Source organism: Oryzias latipes, chromosome 18 (assembly GCF_002234675.1).
Source record: "Oryzias latipes chromosome 18, ASM223467v1".
NCBI classification, from domain to species: domain Eukaryota; kingdom Metazoa; phylum Chordata; class Actinopteri; order Beloniformes; family Adrianichthyidae; genus Oryzias; species Oryzias latipes.
Window position 1 is genome coordinate 24,929,750 of NC_019876.2, and position 16,672 is coordinate 24,946,421.

Below are 16,672 nucleotides of genomic sequence, written 5' to 3' on the forward strand. Positions count from 1 at the left end.
CACGTTTCCTACTCCATCGAATGCTCGAACCCCTTCTCCTCCACTGAAAACCTTTGTGGCAATGCTACAAGGTGAAAACTGGAGTCCAGTCCCCAGATGAAGATGTCCAGCTGTGCAGTATCAGTCATATCAGGACTTTCAGACTCCATGTTTCAGTTGTGTTCAGATCAATATGATGACAAAGCTGTGTTGACCCACAGTGAGGAGAAATGTCCAAATGTCTGATCTGAAGCAGCATCTTCCTGCAGCTGCTCGTTCTCTTCAAAGATCTGCAGAAGAACTTCTTTTCTTCCTGCAGCTGCTTGTTCCAAAGCTGTCTGCTGACATTTGTGGTCCACATATTTATGCTTGCAGCATTGAGCTCTTCTTTCTTTGCTCCAACAGACTCCATTTAAACCATGTGCAGAAAAAGCAGCTGTGCACGCTCACATGCACTCTGAGCAGATGCAGCTGAAACATACTCACCTTTTAATCCGCAAACATCATTCATCAAAGCTCCCTGCAGCTTCTGACTCTTCATTCAGAGCTGAAGTCCATTGATTAGGGATTAATCCCTGATCAATGGACTTCTTTCCTGAAGTAGCTGCATGTTGTCCTGAATGTTACGTAAGGGTTAATGGCCGACGAAGTGTGCGGTTACTACTTTTTAACGCACGCCTTGGAAGCCTGAACCGTCCGACGCGAAGCTTTTCTCATAAACAGCGTAGCTTTTCTCATAAACAGCGTACTATATGTTACGTGATGCGGCGCATCGCGCCGCATCACGTAACATATAGTACATATATATAACATATAGTCCGCTTCGCGCAGCACCACCGCTGCAGTCAAGATTCGGCGATATATATATGCTGATCGTCCCGATGGGTTGAATAAAGCATCAATTCAGAGGGAAAGTTAATCGCTTACCGCTTGTTTTTGCCCAGATGATGAAGCAAAAGGTTGTTTTACAGAAGCCGGCGCAGTGATACAAATCATTTAAGCTAGCCGACCGGAACTTCTTTTTTCACCGTGCGGTTATCAGGTTTTAACGCATACCCAGCAGCCAATCAGAATCGAGTATTCACCCGGACCATGGTATAATGAATGTTCTTCTTCTCTGCTTCTGCTGGACTCTTCTGATCTGCTGCTGTTGCTTCACATCTTTGAACTTTTTCTAAACTTTCTGATGTTCTTCAGCTCTAAACTCTATAGAAGAAGTGAAGGATGAAAAACATGAATTTTGACTTTAAACTAAACTTTTTGTTCTGGATTCAGGTTGATTAACTGCAGATTGTCAAAGACCAGCTGTGAAGCTCTGGCCTCAGCTCTGAAGTCCAACTCGTCCCCCCTGACAGAACTGGACCTGGATTACAACAACCTTCAGTCTTCAGATGTTCAGCAGCTCCAGGATCTGGTGGACAGTCCAAACTCCAAACTGCAGACTCTGAGGTCAGTAGAGGGTTGGAGTCAGTCCAGCTGCTTCCAGATGTTTGGTCCTAAAGTTAGACTGAGAGCAAAGATGCAGAGTTTCCTGTGAAGCTGCAGCTTCTCAGTGAAGCTCTGAGGAGAATGATGACAGGCTTCAGGACAACAGTCAGCCAATCAGAGCAGCAGAAGTTCCAACAGGTGAAGATGACAGGAAGCTGCTGCTCTGAACAGAACTGAAGCCCCTGCCGCTCTTTCTTCTGCTGCTGTGCTGCATCACTGACTGACAGACCAGGATCAGGAGACACTCCTTCATCTATGTCTCTCTACTTTCTCCCTGCAGGTGGAGGATGGCAGATTGAAGTTCCTCCTGGAGAAGCAGAGAGGAGCAGCAGCAGCAGCTGGTCTGCAGAGATGTTGTGACTGGACGGTGTACCTGGGAGGTGGAGAGCAGACTGATGGAGGAATCAGAGCTGGAGATGAGTGTCAGAGCTAGGGGTTGTATATCGGGGAGAGTCTGGCAATACTATACATACCCTGATATTGTACCAGAATACATTTTCTTTCTTTTTTTCTAAATATGACTTGACAAAAACTTAAATATGTCTTCAATTGTAAAATAAATTGATAAATTCTACTGATTTAATGATCACAATGTTAAGCACTGCAACTGTATCTCATATAATTAATAATAATTGGTTTAATAATAATTTATTGATCCCACAATGGGGAAATTCTTCTCCGCACTTGACCCATCCCCTGGGGGAGCGCTGAGCTGCAGCCTAACTGCACTCGGGACGCAGTAGTGCTAAAGGCCTTGCCTAAGGACCCTCACTGGGTGATGTTCATTACTCAATTGATATGGTAATTGACTCAGTACCATTGTTTATTCCCCTCCGGGAATCGAACCCTAGATTCCTGCGTGGTAGCCGCTCACCTAACCAACCGAGCCACCCAAACAAATTCATTGTGCTTTTATTTTGGTAACTAAAGATATATAAAGGTAAGAGTCAACATTGTCTGATTGTCTGAAAATATATTTCAGTTTAAGAAAAAAAAATGAATGTGCCCTTAAAAAATAAGGTTCTAAAGAAGGATTGAGGAAATAAAGTGCAGTTTATTTCCAATGTTCCTTTATGTAGCTTCTAGTACTTTCAAACGGAGCGTGAGACAGGAGCTTAAATGGTACTTTGAAGATAAAGGGGGGAAAAAAGCACTAATTCTTTGCAGAAACAAAAAAGTGTGATGATGAGGCAGCATGACAGGATGAAGGAGACGCTTTAACGTGGCGAAGATGCTTTGTGTGTGCACTTCAGCTGCAGCCACGCCTTCTCACACATGGAAGTAAAACAGTAACTGTCATCGCCACAACGTTCGCCTTTTTTCAGCATTGTACACATCCCTCTGATCGATCAGGTGGCTAAACTAGAATCCATTGCTTGGAGGTTTCGCAGAACTTGGGCCCAGACTTTTCCAGCGACGAACACTTGACGTCTCCATTTTCTGATCGGGGGCCAGGGTCAGTTTGAAACAGAAAAAGTGTGACAGGGGTGCCTAAACTGAAAACCACAAATAACCAAATTTTAATAACCCAATCTGATATCAAACAATCCTCTCTGGGCTCTTCACCAAAAAAAAAAAAATAATAATAATAATCAGCAAATCAATAGTAAGACTCTTTATGAAATCACTAGAAAACAAATAACCCTCTCTGGGTTCTTTACATAAAATTTCAGGAAATATAAAGTGACAGTGTTTTAGGACTTTAGAAAATCAATAATAACCAAATAAATCTCTGTGGGTTGTTCGTAGAAATTAAGCTTCCGTTGTCCATGCGCAATCTTACATGTTCAACTTCAGTTGTAGAGCAGAATCTCTTATCCCCTTGTGCTATCTTAGATGACCCCATCCTTACATTGACGTGTTCTCCCTACCATGACAAAGGTGGATAAAGGTGGAAAGATTTCATGTAATCCATGGACACCAGTGAAGATTACAAATCATTGAAGAAAAAAGGTTCAGCGCACTGTCCAGTGCAGGGGTCTCACACTCAATTTGCCTGGGGGCCGCTGAAGGCAGGGTCTAGCTGAGGGAGGGCCGCAACGTCAATGCACACACACACACGCAACTTGTGAGTGTCTGAGAGCCAATAAATGTGTATGGAACATCTACTGTACTATTAGCTATACTCTATTATTAACTGTTTTCTGCACAAAATGTACTTATAAAACCCTCATTCAATAAAATAAAATACGTAAATAAAAAATCAAGCAGTAAATAAAATAGTAATACATTTCTGTTTATTTATTCTATATCTGCTGTTTTCTCATTTAAAAATCCCTATTAACACAGTTCAGTTAACACTGTTGAATACTAACTATTAAACACTAAAGAAGACTCTATTTCTACAGTTCTTTCACCTCCATCAATGGTTCTTCTGAACACCGCTTCTCTTGTCTTCTTACTGCTGGACACTTGGCAGCACTTCCTCCCAAACCGCACTTCCTCCAAACCCTCAGTGTGGATGAAGATGATTTTCATTAAGTCTGGACTGGACTTTTTGAAATTGAAGGTGGAGACGTCAGAGAGGATGTGCTCCCAATTCTGAGTCCGTGTTGAATTTTTTTTTTTTTAAGTTTACTCTAAACCACAAATCAGTAAAGGAGAAACAAAATTCAGTAACCATTTTGGGATTTTCTATCTTGTGACTTTTTGCACATTTAACACACATATTTTCAGTGTTCAGTGTTTCTAAGACTAAATCGTGTTGTTTTCTCGCACGTGTTTAATTTTAGAGCCCCGTTAGGTGTCACGCATGTTCTGTACGTGTGGGACATTTTTCTGCGCAGCGACCCGACTGTCCTGCGGGAGCGGAGAGACCTGTTTGGTCGGGGTTGAACGTCGCGACACACCTAACCATAACCATAACCCTCCCACAGGTCCATGCGAGCCAGAAACAAGTTCAGCAACCGCTGCATGGATTTAGAAAATTACAAGCGAATAAATACGTTCTAAAAAGGAAAGTAAGGAACTCCTTAATGTGGTCCGGGGAGGGGGCTGTGAGGTTTCTTGCCTTAAATGTTTTCCTGCTTTCAAGCCCGGTAAATGTCCCGCCCCCAAGAGTCATTTACCCCACTGTGATTGGTTGGTTGTCAGTTCCGCGAACACTGAAAAGGTGTCATTCACACAGACTGGCGGGCCGCATTAACATTAAACTTTCATATTGAGGCGGGGGCCGCAAAATATCATCTCGGGGGCCGCGAGTTTGAGACCTCTGGTCTAGTGGGTCTAGATGACCCAACTCCCAATGTCAAAGTGCCTAGGATAGCACAAGGGTTACATGACTCATATGAGCAGTCCCTTAAGGTTTTTGTTCCTCCCTTAAAATCAAGTTCTAGAGGTTCTGTTTTGATGGAGGGCTGGGTCACTTTCAAGTTCTACGACTGGGGCAAAGTGAAATTGCAGTAGCAACATTTTTAGCTCGACTCATTTCAATTCAAATAAGATTTGTTGACGTGAGGAAACAATTCCAGGGATTCCGTTTTCCATGCTTACATAATTTATGCCGAGATGACTGCATGTTGTTTATGTGTGTGTTACAATGACAACTCAAGATAGATTTTGTAGACGTCTTTAAGTCTGACACTTTTTATGTGATCAGTGAACATTTGATAATTATTTTAAACAAAAAGTGGTAATTGCAGTTTGTATTTTGTTAGACCAAGTTTAGTGAGGAATATATTTTCCTAAAGATTTATCAAGAAGGTAGGGGTGGGATTATATAAATTGCTTCTGCTTCTACACTTTTTCAAGCAATAAATCAAGCTCTACTTTTACTTTAGTTCATGATCACTGTATTTAATACGCAAATGCGATTTAAGTGACTTTTTTGTTTTGTTTTACTTTCTGTTTTTTTAATATATGCATTCCATCATTTCTGTAATGAGTTTGATAAATATGTGTAAATTCTTTATTACTTTGACTACAAGGCTTGAAATAAATCAATAAATCAAATCAAATCAAAGAGGAAGGGGAATAAAGAACCGGACTGGTGTGTGTGTCTTGTGTTCTTGTGATTCATGTTTTCTAGTAGACATTAGAACTTTTTATCTGTTCTTTTTGGTTTTAAGTGTTCTGTCCCAATCTTTACTGTGAAGAATAAAGTGGACGTAAACATCAGTCAGAAGTGTGGAGTCTTTCCTACAAAATGGTTTTCTGCTGTCTGTTGCTTATCTGTTGGTTCCAAAGCTGGACTCTGTTCCAAAAAGCAGGGCATGTGACGTACCCGGGTAAGTTCAAGGGTATATTAGTTGATGTTCTTCATTTTTAGTGCCTCATCTGCATGGAACTTTAAATACAAAGGACTGCATACGCTATGAAACACAGTTTTTTCAAAGATCCATCCATCCATCCATTTTCTTCCACGTATCCAGGTCGTATGGGGGCAGCAGTCTAAGCAAAGATGCCTAGACTTCCCTCGCCCTGGCCACTTTCTCCAGCTCCTCTGGGGGGACCCCGAGGCTTTTCCAGGACAGCCTAGAATCCTATTCTTGTAGTATCTTGTGTATCCTGGGTCTTCCCCGGAGCCTCCGCCCAGTAGGACATGCCCGCAACACCTCCCCAGGGAGGCATCCAGGAGGGATCCGGACTAGATGCCTGAGCCACCTCAACTGGCTCCTTTCGGTGTGGACGAGAAGCGGTTCTACTCCGAGCTCTCCACTGATGACAGAGCTCATCCCACTATCTCTAAGAGAGCGCCTAGCCACCCTACGGAGGAAGCTCATTTCAGCCGCTTGTATTCAGGGCCTTGTTCTTTGGTGATGACCCAGAGCTCATGACCATAGGTGAATATTGGAACAAAGATCAACCGGTAAATTCAGAGCTTTGCGTTTTTTGGATCAGCTTTGCAAACGACAGTGTCTGGACCGCTTTATCGGTCGGTCAACTACGGACGCTGCTCTGATTCGCTTGTCTCAATCTCACGCTCCGGTCTTCCCTCACTCGTGAACAAGACCCTAGGATATTTAAACTCCTCCAACTGGGGCAGGGACATTCCACCCCTCAAGACAGGCAAACTACCTTTCTACCGTCAAGAACCATGGCCTCAGATTAAGCGTTACTGACTCTTATCCCAGCCGCTTCACACTCTGTAGCAAACCATCCCAATGCACGCTGGAGGTCCAGGCTCGATGAAGCCCTATGGTCCCCATACCAGACCTCCTACGGCCCCTGGTGAGCATAAATTGACTTTATAGGAGAATTAAATCTTGCTTAAATGTTGACATTAGATGGAGACTGAAGCATTACCAGGTGCAATAGTATGAATAGAAAAGCTAAAATATAACCAGTGTGTTTGTGACTAAATATTAAATGTAGTAGACATAAATATGATGGAGAAATCAATACAATATGCAGTATTGATCGGTTTTTATTGAAAAAGTCTGCATAAATACGACTGCTTTCAGGTTCAGATGCAGTTCTGAAAAACAGCAGAAACTGTCAGGTAGGGAGGGGCTGGTGAGCGTGAAGGACCCAAAATCCAGAGACGGAGGCACACGGTTCCAAGGCAAGGGGTTTATTCTAAATAACAAAAAGCGCTGCAGAGCAGGAACACAAAACTAAAACTAAACTTACTGTGGGCATAGCATGAAAACATGGCATGAAGGGTGTCAGGGAAGAGACGTTAAAGACGTTACATGAGAGACATTAGACACATTACATGAGAGACAGTAATGGACCAGCCCAAGAGGAAGGCAGAGACAAGACTTGTATACAAACAGGAATGACAAGACATGTGAACATGATCAGGAGATTGGGACCAAGGAAGTAAAACTAAAGAGCATGACAATAAAGGAAAACTTTCAAAATAAAACAGGAAACAGAACTCAAACATGACAGAACAAGCAAAAACCAAGAGAAAGAAGCTCAAACCACGACAGCCCCCCCCCCCCCCCCCCCCCAAAGGAACCGCACCGAGGTTCCAAAAGTCAACCAAGGAGGAGGGGGCCCGGAGGACGAACTTAGAAGGGCAACAGAGTCCTAGGAGGCTGGGTTGGGTACACCAGCAAGGCCGAGACAATGAGTCCGGAGGTCGTCTGGGAGGTCTCGCTGTCTGGCGTGGCGGGTCCGGAGGTCGGCCGGGAGGCCGTGATGTCCGGTGTGGCAGACGAGGCAGGTCAGGCATAAAGTATGGGGCAAGCGTGGCTAAGTCTGGGTTCTGCCAGCAGTCGGCTGGTGGGTCAGGCACGGAGTCATGGTCAGGCATGGAGTCATGGTCAGGCATGGAGTTATGCTCAGGGTCATGGTCATGGTTCTGACAGCAGTCGTCGAGCTCTGGCGGGTCGGGCAAGTCGTCGAGCTCCAGCAGGTTGGGCCAGTCGTCGAGCCCCGGCGGGTCAGGCCAGTCATCAAGCCAGTGTATGTCAGGCACCCCCTTGGAAGCAGGGGTGAGTTGGGGCGCCGGCACCCCCCTGGGATCCGGCACCCCCTGGGAGCATGGACGGGTCGGGGTGCAGCCGGCACCCCCCTGGGAGCAGGGACGGGTCGGGGTGCATCCAGCAGGTCTGGCATGAAGTCAGCCGGCGGGTCAGGCATGGAGTTGACCGAGGGGTCAGGCATGCAGTCCTCTGAGGCGTCAGGCATGGGGTCCTCTGAGGGGTCAGGCATGGAGTCCTCTGGCGGGTTGGGCCAGTCGTCGGAGTCATCTGTTAAAAGGGCAGGACGGTCGGACCGGGGTGCGTTGGGGACCCACCACCAGAACAGGAAGGGGCTTGGGTGCATCCGGGACCACCACTGGAACAGGTTGTGGTGCGTCCAGGACCACCTCTGGAACAAGAACGGGACGTTGAAGGGGACGGCTGCGACAACCCCCCCTAAAGCAAGACGACTCCCCCTCATGGCAAGATGGCTCCCCTTATTAGCAGGAGTACAGAACTGGAGCAAGTCAAAATCCCAAAAAGATCTTTTCCTCTCTGCTTCTAGACAGTAGGTCTCCAGCAAACGCATGTCCCGCTCTGCTGGGCCAGGAAAAAGTAAGGCTGGTCCATTCTGTCAGGTAGGGAGGGGCTGGTGAGCGTGAAGGACCCAAAATACAGAGACGAGGCACACAGTTCCAAGGCAAGGGGTTTATTCTAAATAACAAAAGGCGCTGCAGAGCAGGAACACAAAACTAAAACTAAACTTACTGTGGGCATAGCATGAAAACATGGCATGAAGGGTGTCAGGGAAGAGACGTTAGAGAGCATGAGAGACATTAATGGACCAGACCAAGAGGAAGGTAGAGACAAGACTTGTATACAAACAGGAATGACAAGACACAGGTGAACATGATCTGGGGGGTATTCCAGAAAGCAGGTTATGCTAGCTTCCACAGTAAGTTTGAGGCTAAGGAAGTTGATAACCTCAGCTTTCGGTTCCAGAAATGGAGGTAAGTTTCAGGATATGTCAAGTTGCCATAGTAACTCATGCTGTGAACATAACCTGGTCTGGAGCAGGTTTAGTTGAAGGTTAGTTTGTTTTCAGAGAGGTGAAGCAGCATGGCGTGTCCATTTAAAGATGATTTAGTGGATGAAGAAGCTCAGAAAATACTTTTTCCATCATGAGAGGGTGATAAGACCACATATGGATGTTAGAAAAATGAACTTTATTACTTTGATCTTACTTAATTATTTGCTTCAGTTAAGATAATTAAAAATCCTTTTTTTGTTAAGTCAGTTTAAAAATAACGTAGTTTTCAGACAGTTATTTTGCTTCCATTCAAATTAATTCAATTGAGTAGGTGTAACTTTGGTGCTGCTGTTAGACCGGCACCGCAATGGATTGTGGGATATCATTTCCTTTGCCTGTCTGGACGGATTTGGGTTTAAGAGTTTCTGATCTTATTTCCATTTTCATGAGACGCATATATATATATATATATATATATATATATATATATATATATATATATATATATATATATATATATATATATATATAAATATATAGTAAGTAAGTTTTTTAAGTTTAACTTACATGAATTACTTCTATTGGTTACAAGAAAATGAGTTAAATTTATTCAACCTAATTTCTTAATGCAACTCAAATTTACATATTTATTCAACTAAATGTCATATTACTCCAATTCAAGTATTTTTTTTTTTCCATCGTAATGAATTAAAATTCTTGAACTCTCATATGTCTAAGTTTGAGCCGGAAGATCCTCATTTTTATAACAATAAAAAGAACAAAACAGTATGTCCTTAATGCGTTCATTCATTTCTCCGACAATGGAATTCTCCGACATTATCCATATATAATGTGACTGTAGGGGTGCTATATAAACTCATCATCCTCTCCCTCCCTCTCACTCATGGTGCAGAGACTTGGGGGGTATTCCAGGAAGCATGTTTAAACTAGCCTGACTTTAAGCCTGAACTCTGGTTGAAATCCGCCTGAACTTCCTTACTCTGTGTATGTCGGTTCCGGATATGAGTTGGCGTAATTACGCTCGACTTGGTAACCCTGGGTTAATGCACGTGCGCGGCATGTACATAAAGACATTTTCAATGGATCACCGATTTATGGAGTCACCATGGAAACGCGTGGAGAAAAAAAGAGAGCGCGACACTTCAGTGAGGCAGAGTCTGAGCTTTTAATGACGGAGTATGAGGATTATACGTCCATCAAAAAGTAATACGGCTGCATCAGCAAGAGTGAGTTTCTGCTTGTAGTAGAAGAACAGACAAAGTAAACGCACGAGTTTCTGATCTTATTTCCATTTTCCTTGTGACGCATATATATAACTTATCCAATTTTGCCAACTTAAATGAATTACTTCTATTGGTAACAAGTAATTGAGTTAAATTTATTCAACCTCATTTCACATCTATAAAACTCAGTAATTTTTTGTACGACTCATATTTACATATTTATCTAACTAAATGTCATACTACTCCAATTCAATTAATCTTTTTTCCATCTTAATTAATTATGATTCTTGAACTCTCATATGTCTACGTTTGAGCCGGCAGATATGCTCATTTTTATAGCAATTAAAAGGACGGGAAAAAAATTGCACGGAGTCCATAGTAGTAGTAGTAGTAGTAGTCTTTTTTATTTTGGACTAGTGAAACAAATGTAAAATAACAGAATAAGACAAGAACGAGACAAAACTTACAAAAACAAGAAAAAGACGAGTAAATTATACAAAACAAAACAAAATGATATAAACACCAGTCCAAAAGGGAGTGAGAAGAAGAAAAATCTTATAAACTCTCACCCCCCTTTACCCTAAGCCCTTACTTTCCCACCATCAGAGTCCAGTGCCCTACCCAAGTGTATATGTACATATATACATGTAATTTTCATTTCCAAACAACATACAAATGAATAACAAAACGTATTGTCAAAGTATGCAGATTTATAAATGCTGACATTCTGTATTTTTTTGTATTTGCACATATTTGTCCATGATCATCTTCCTGTATCTATATTTAAATTCTTTTATGTTTGGACATTGTTTCAAGCATTTACTGGTTCTGTTCCACAACTTCACTCCACAAATTGAAACACAGAATCTCTTTTTATTTGTACGTGCTTTATGTATGACAAATTTATCTTTTTCCCTAAAATTGTATTTTTCCTCTCTTGTGATAAATAACCTTTGGATATTTGTGGGTAATAAGTTGTTTTTGGCCTTGAATATTATTTGAGCGGTACAATACTCTACTAGATCGTAAAATTTGAGTAATTTTGATTCTATGAATAATTTATTTGTGTGCTCAAGGTAACTGACTTTGTGTATGATTCGTATTGCTCTCTTCTGAAGTATTGAAAGTGAATGTAACGTTGTTTTATAGTTGTTCCCCCAAACCTCTACACAATAAGAAAAATATGGTAAAACTAATGTACAGTATAACATGTGGAGTGATTTGTGGTCCAGAACCAGTTTAGCTTTATTTAAGACAGAAATACTTCTGGATAGTTTAGCTTGTATGTAGCTAATATGTGCTTTCCAAGTAAGTTTGTCATCAATTATGACCCCAAGAAATTTATTTTCATAAATTCTTTCAAGTTTCACCCCATTTATGTGCATGTCAATGTCAATATTTTTACCCTTATGGTGACCAAATAACATCATTTTTGTTTTACTTAAATTTAGTGAAAGCTTATTTACATCAAACCACAGCTTCAGTTTTTCCATCTCCTTCTTAACAATTTCAATGAGTTGCTGCAAATCATCCCCATCACAAAACACATTAGTATCATCAGCAAATAGAACTAGCCGTAATTTGTTAGAAACCTGAAATAAATCATTTATATATAAAATAAACAATATTGGTCCCAGAACCGACCCCTGAGGGACACCACAAACAATGTCCAAACATTGGGAACAAGCACCATCAACCTTTACAAACTGCTTTCTATTGCTCAAATAGCTTCTGATCCAGTCTAGCACTAACCCCCTAATGCCATACCGATCCAATTTATGAATTAATATACAGTGGTTAATTGTGTCGAAAGCTTTTTTTAAGTCAATAAATACCCCGATTACATGTTTTTTATTATCAATAGCATTTGTTATATTTTCTATTACATTCATCAGGGCCAGTGATGTTGATCGATTTGACCTGAACCCATACTGTCCTTCGTCCAGTATCTTGTGCTTTTCGATGAAAGAGTTTAATCGGGTTATGAACATTTTTTCCAAAATCTTTGATAACTGCGGTAACATAGAAACTGGCCTATAGTTTGTGAAGTGATGCTTGTTCCCGGTTTTGTACAATGGTATAACTTTTGCAATTTTCATTTGATTAGGAAATGAACCTGTTTGGAATGATAAATTGAAGATATATTCTAACGGTTTCAGAATTCCACTGATTACTGTTTTCACCAAGGCCATATCAATGCCATTAACATCAGTAGAGAGTTTACCCTTCATTCCTCTCACGGTCTTTAATATTTCATTTTCAGTTACTGGGTTAAGAAACATGCTACTGGGATTTCTGTCAATTAACATTTGCACATCCTTTCCAAATGTTCCTGGATCCGGGATTTGCTTTTCTAACTCAGGTCCCACGTTTACAAAGAAATCATTAAATCTTTTAGCAATCTCTTCCCTTTGATCTATTTCTTCACTCTTACTAATAAAATACTTTGGATAGGAGTCTTCCTTGTTACCCTTTCTTAGAATAGTATTAAGTATGCCCCATGTTTTTTTGATATTACTTTTGTTTTCCTCTAAAAGTTTTCCATAATATTCCTTCTTGCATGTTCTTATGATCTGCGTTAGCTTATTTTTGTATTTTTTATATTTAATTTCGGCCTCTTTTGTTCTCTTTTTTAAGTAGTTTTTATAAAGAGTATTCTTTTTCTTACATGCATTCTGTAGTCCTTTTGTAATCCAAGGACAATGGAAATACTTAATTTTTTCCTTGAATTTTTTAACTGGACAATGTTTATCATACATCGAACCAAATATCCGCAAAAAATAATCATAAGCCTCATCAACAGTTTCTTTTTGATAAATCACATCCCAATTATGCTCAAGTAGCTCAGTTTTAAATGCATTGATGGAGGTTTCTGTTTTAATTCGTCTGTATCCCATTGAGAAATGCAACTTGTGGTTGACATAACTATTGTCATATACTGTGAAAACTGGAAGATGGTCACTGATTTCATTAATTAGCAACCCATTAACTGTTTTATTTTCAGTGTCATTGGAGAATATGTTATCAATTAATGTTGCACAACTTGCAGTTATCCTACTTGGTTTTGTAATTCTTGGAAATAAGCAAATGCTGTACATGGTGTTAATAAATTCTTCAACTGCTTTAATCTTATGAGGATTTAATAGGTCAATGTTAAAATCCCCACATACAAAAATTACTTTATTTTTATCCACAAACATTTTCTCCATCCAGCCTGTAAACATTTCCATATTTGAGCCTGGTGTTCTGTAAATACAACTAACAACTATATTTTTTTGATTTTCTTGAGAGATTTCGATTGTTAAACATTCAAGCATATTGTCAACAACAGCTGTCATGCTATTCACTACTCTGAAATGCAGAGTTTTATCCACATATAGAGCAACTCCTCCACCACCTTTGTTTAGTCTGTTACAGTATCTGAGTTCATAACCCTCCAAAATAAAGTTTTCAACTCCCTTCTCTGCATTGAACCACGTTTCTGAGATTGCTATCACACTAAAGCGTTGTGAAAAATTGCACAAGTATTCCTTAATGTTATCAAAATTTGCATACATGCTCCTGCTATTGAAATGAACAAGTGAAAACTTATCTTTACATTTAATGTTGACGTTATAATGCTCTTCAGTGTAATAACTGCAATTATCTGTGATGGCAGAGAAGAAATGGTTGATTGGGTCAATGTCATATTCCATGTCCTGTAAATTGTGATCAATGTAATCCAATGATTCCATCCTTAATTGGTCAGAATAAGAATTTATGTTTTGTGTTCCTGGTGTTGACGGTTGAGGTTGTATTGACATTTGATCTGAGGAAAAGTGTAGTGTAAGTGTATTACCTCAATTTCCAGAAGGCTCATAAATATCAGAAGATATTTAGTATTTGTCCAGATCCTTGATGTCCCTAATCAACACCACCTTAGCTTCCTCGGGGCTCCCGTTGAGCTTGATGAACACTTTACAGTTAGTTGTCCAGGTGCTTTGTATTTTTCCTCTTTTCTTTAGGTAACGTGCTTGTTTTGCTATATCAGCATTGTGTTTTGTAAGATGCTCGTTTATATAAACATCTGTTCCTCTCAGCTTTCTGCCCTGTTTCAGCAGAGCAGCCTTTTGCTTTCTATTGACAAACCTCATAACAATGGCTGGTTTATCCTTCACATTTTTCCTAGGCAAAGTATGGCAAGCCTCGATGCCGTCACAGTCCAGCTGGATTCCTTTTTCCCTTAGAAAACCCAAAACTTGTTGCTCCACAGAGCTGATGTCTTGTTCATCTGGCTCTCCGTCTCTGTTGGTGGTCACAGCTCTGGCGTATGATCTGGGTTTGACGCTCAGGCCTGTGATTACCACATCATTCATCCGTGTATACTGTTCAAGCTCCATCACCCTTCTTTCCAGAAAGGCAATCTTCTGGTCCTGCTCTTGCTTCTGGACCCGCCAAACCTTCACCTCCTCAATGAAGTCCAGAATGCCTTTTTGTTGTGACCTGACAGCAGAAATCTCTTCCGCAAGGAAATCTCTCAAAACTTTCATCTCCTCAGTGAAGTCCAGAATGCTCTTTTGTTGCATCTTGATAGCAGAAATTTCCTCTGCAAGGAAATCAAGCGATTTCTTGAGGTCACAGCCTTCTTCAGCTGCCTGGGGTTTTCTGGGACCCATTTGCGTCTGCCTGTGGCTGTCGCCACGCCGGACTAAGGTGGTCGCCGCGCCGGGCTGAGGTGGTCGCCGCGCCGGGCTCAGGTGAACGCCGCTCCGGGCTCAGGTGAACGCCGCTCCGGGCTCAGGTGAACGCCGCTCCGGCCTGTGGTGGATGCCGCGCCGGGCTGAGGTGAACGCCGCTCAGGGCTGAGGTGATCGCCGCGCCGGGCTGAGGTGAACGCCGCTCCGGGCTCAGGTGAACGCCGCGCCGGGTTGTGGTGATCGCCGCTCCGGCCTGTGGTGGATGCCGCGCCGGGCTGAGGTGAACGCCGCTCCGGGCTCAGGTGATCGCCGCGCCGGGCTGAGGTGAACGCCACTCCGGCCTGTGGTGGATGCCGCTCCGGGCTCAGGTGAACGCCCCTCCGGGCTGAGGTGAACGCCGCTCCGGCCTGTGGTGGATGCCGCTCCGGGCTGAGGTGAACGCCGCTCCGGGCTGAGGTGAACGCCGCGCCGGGCTGAGGTGGTCGCCGCGCCGGGCTGAGGTGAACGCCGCTCCGGGCTCAGGTGAACGCCCCTCCGGGCTGAGGTGAACGCCGCTCCGGCCTGTGGTGGATGCCGCTCCGGGCTCAGGTGAACGCCCCTCCGGGCTGAGGTGAACGCCGCTCCGGCCTGTGGTGGATGCCGCTCCGGGCTCAGGTGAACGCCCCCATAAATTCACTAAAGAAATTTTCTGTCATTATAATTACAGCTACATTGGTAGGAGTGCTATCTAAACTCATCATCCTCTACTTCACTCTCACTCATGGTGCAGAGACGTAAGTATAGTAAAACAAAATAACTCGGCTAAACACAGTAAAACAGCTAAAACAGTTAAACAACTAAACACATTTTGTCAAAAACCCACACTTAAACCCAAATCCGTCCAGACAGGCAAAGGGAATGGTATCCCAGAATCCCTTGCGGTGCCGATCTAACAGCAGCACCAAAGTTACACCTTACCGTGTATTGTTATTGTTCAACCAACCAACCAACCATATGCCACCAACCAACTGAGGTTCAACCAACTCTGAGGTTAAACTTAAACTCTGAGTTGGTCAATCGAGAGATTAACAACTCTGAGTTTTCTGTTTCAGAGAAGCTGATCTGAGTTAGGTCAATCAACTCTGAGTGGACTGATTCGGAGGTAAGCGTGCGCACCGCGACTATAAGAAGCCATTATCAATGGAGCGCAGATATTACGAGTCACCATGGCAACCGTGGAAAAAAAGAGGTCTGCATATTTTTCGGCAGCGGAACTTGACGTGCTGTTGCAGAGTTACAGTGAATATGATCACATATTCCGGAAGAAAAGCAACACCTCTGCATCTGCAAAAAAGAGACATTTAGCGTGGGAAAACATAGCTGCTCAAGTTAATGTGCAAGTTTGCATTTAAATCATTGTTATAAAATATTGGCTGTAATAACTTTTTAAATAGTGTAAGGTGTGAAATAAAAAATGGTGATATTTAGGTGTACTTTTGCAGTGTTATTCCTGGTGTAATTGCATGAAATGCTGCATAGTGTACAGAACCAATCTGGGGGAAAATGCATTTAACGTCGGTAATGTTTAGAGGACTTTTTTGTTAACCTTCCCCTCTTGCAAACGTTGGTCAGTTTAATATTAATACATGCAATTGTGTTTTTAAAAGTGAACTTTTGTCTACCCTTGTATTGATCAAGTGGTATAGGTTTACATGGGATTAAGAAAGTAAGCAGTACTAGCAAATTGTGTTTCCAAAAGGTAATTGTTACATTAATCTAATTCAATGTCACTGATTTCATTTTCATGTAGATGCAATCCTGCAGGAATTAAAAGAACATGGCAGCAACTAAAAATGAAGTATAAAAACATAATTCAATCAGGTCAAATTTGAGCATGTCATGGATGTAGGCTTTGTTGACAAT

At 42.1% G+C, this 16,672-nt stretch overlaps 1 protein-coding gene across 1 annotated transcript in view; it reads left to right on the forward strand.

Annotated features, from left to right (window-relative positions):
• Positions 1-1,827, forward strand: part of LOC101159635 (NACHT, LRR and PYD domains-containing protein 3-like) — a 35,210-nt gene extending 33,383 nt beyond the window's left edge. Inside the window, exons 6-7 of the mRNA XM_023965950.1 lie at positions 1,255-1,424; positions 1,748-1,827. Coding sequence (XP_023821718.1) covers positions 1,255-1,424; positions 1,748-1,827 — 250 coding nt within the window. The remainder of the gene's footprint in view (positions 1-1,254; positions 1,425-1,747) is intronic.
• The last annotated feature ends 14,845 nt before the right edge of the window (positions 1,828-16,672 follow it).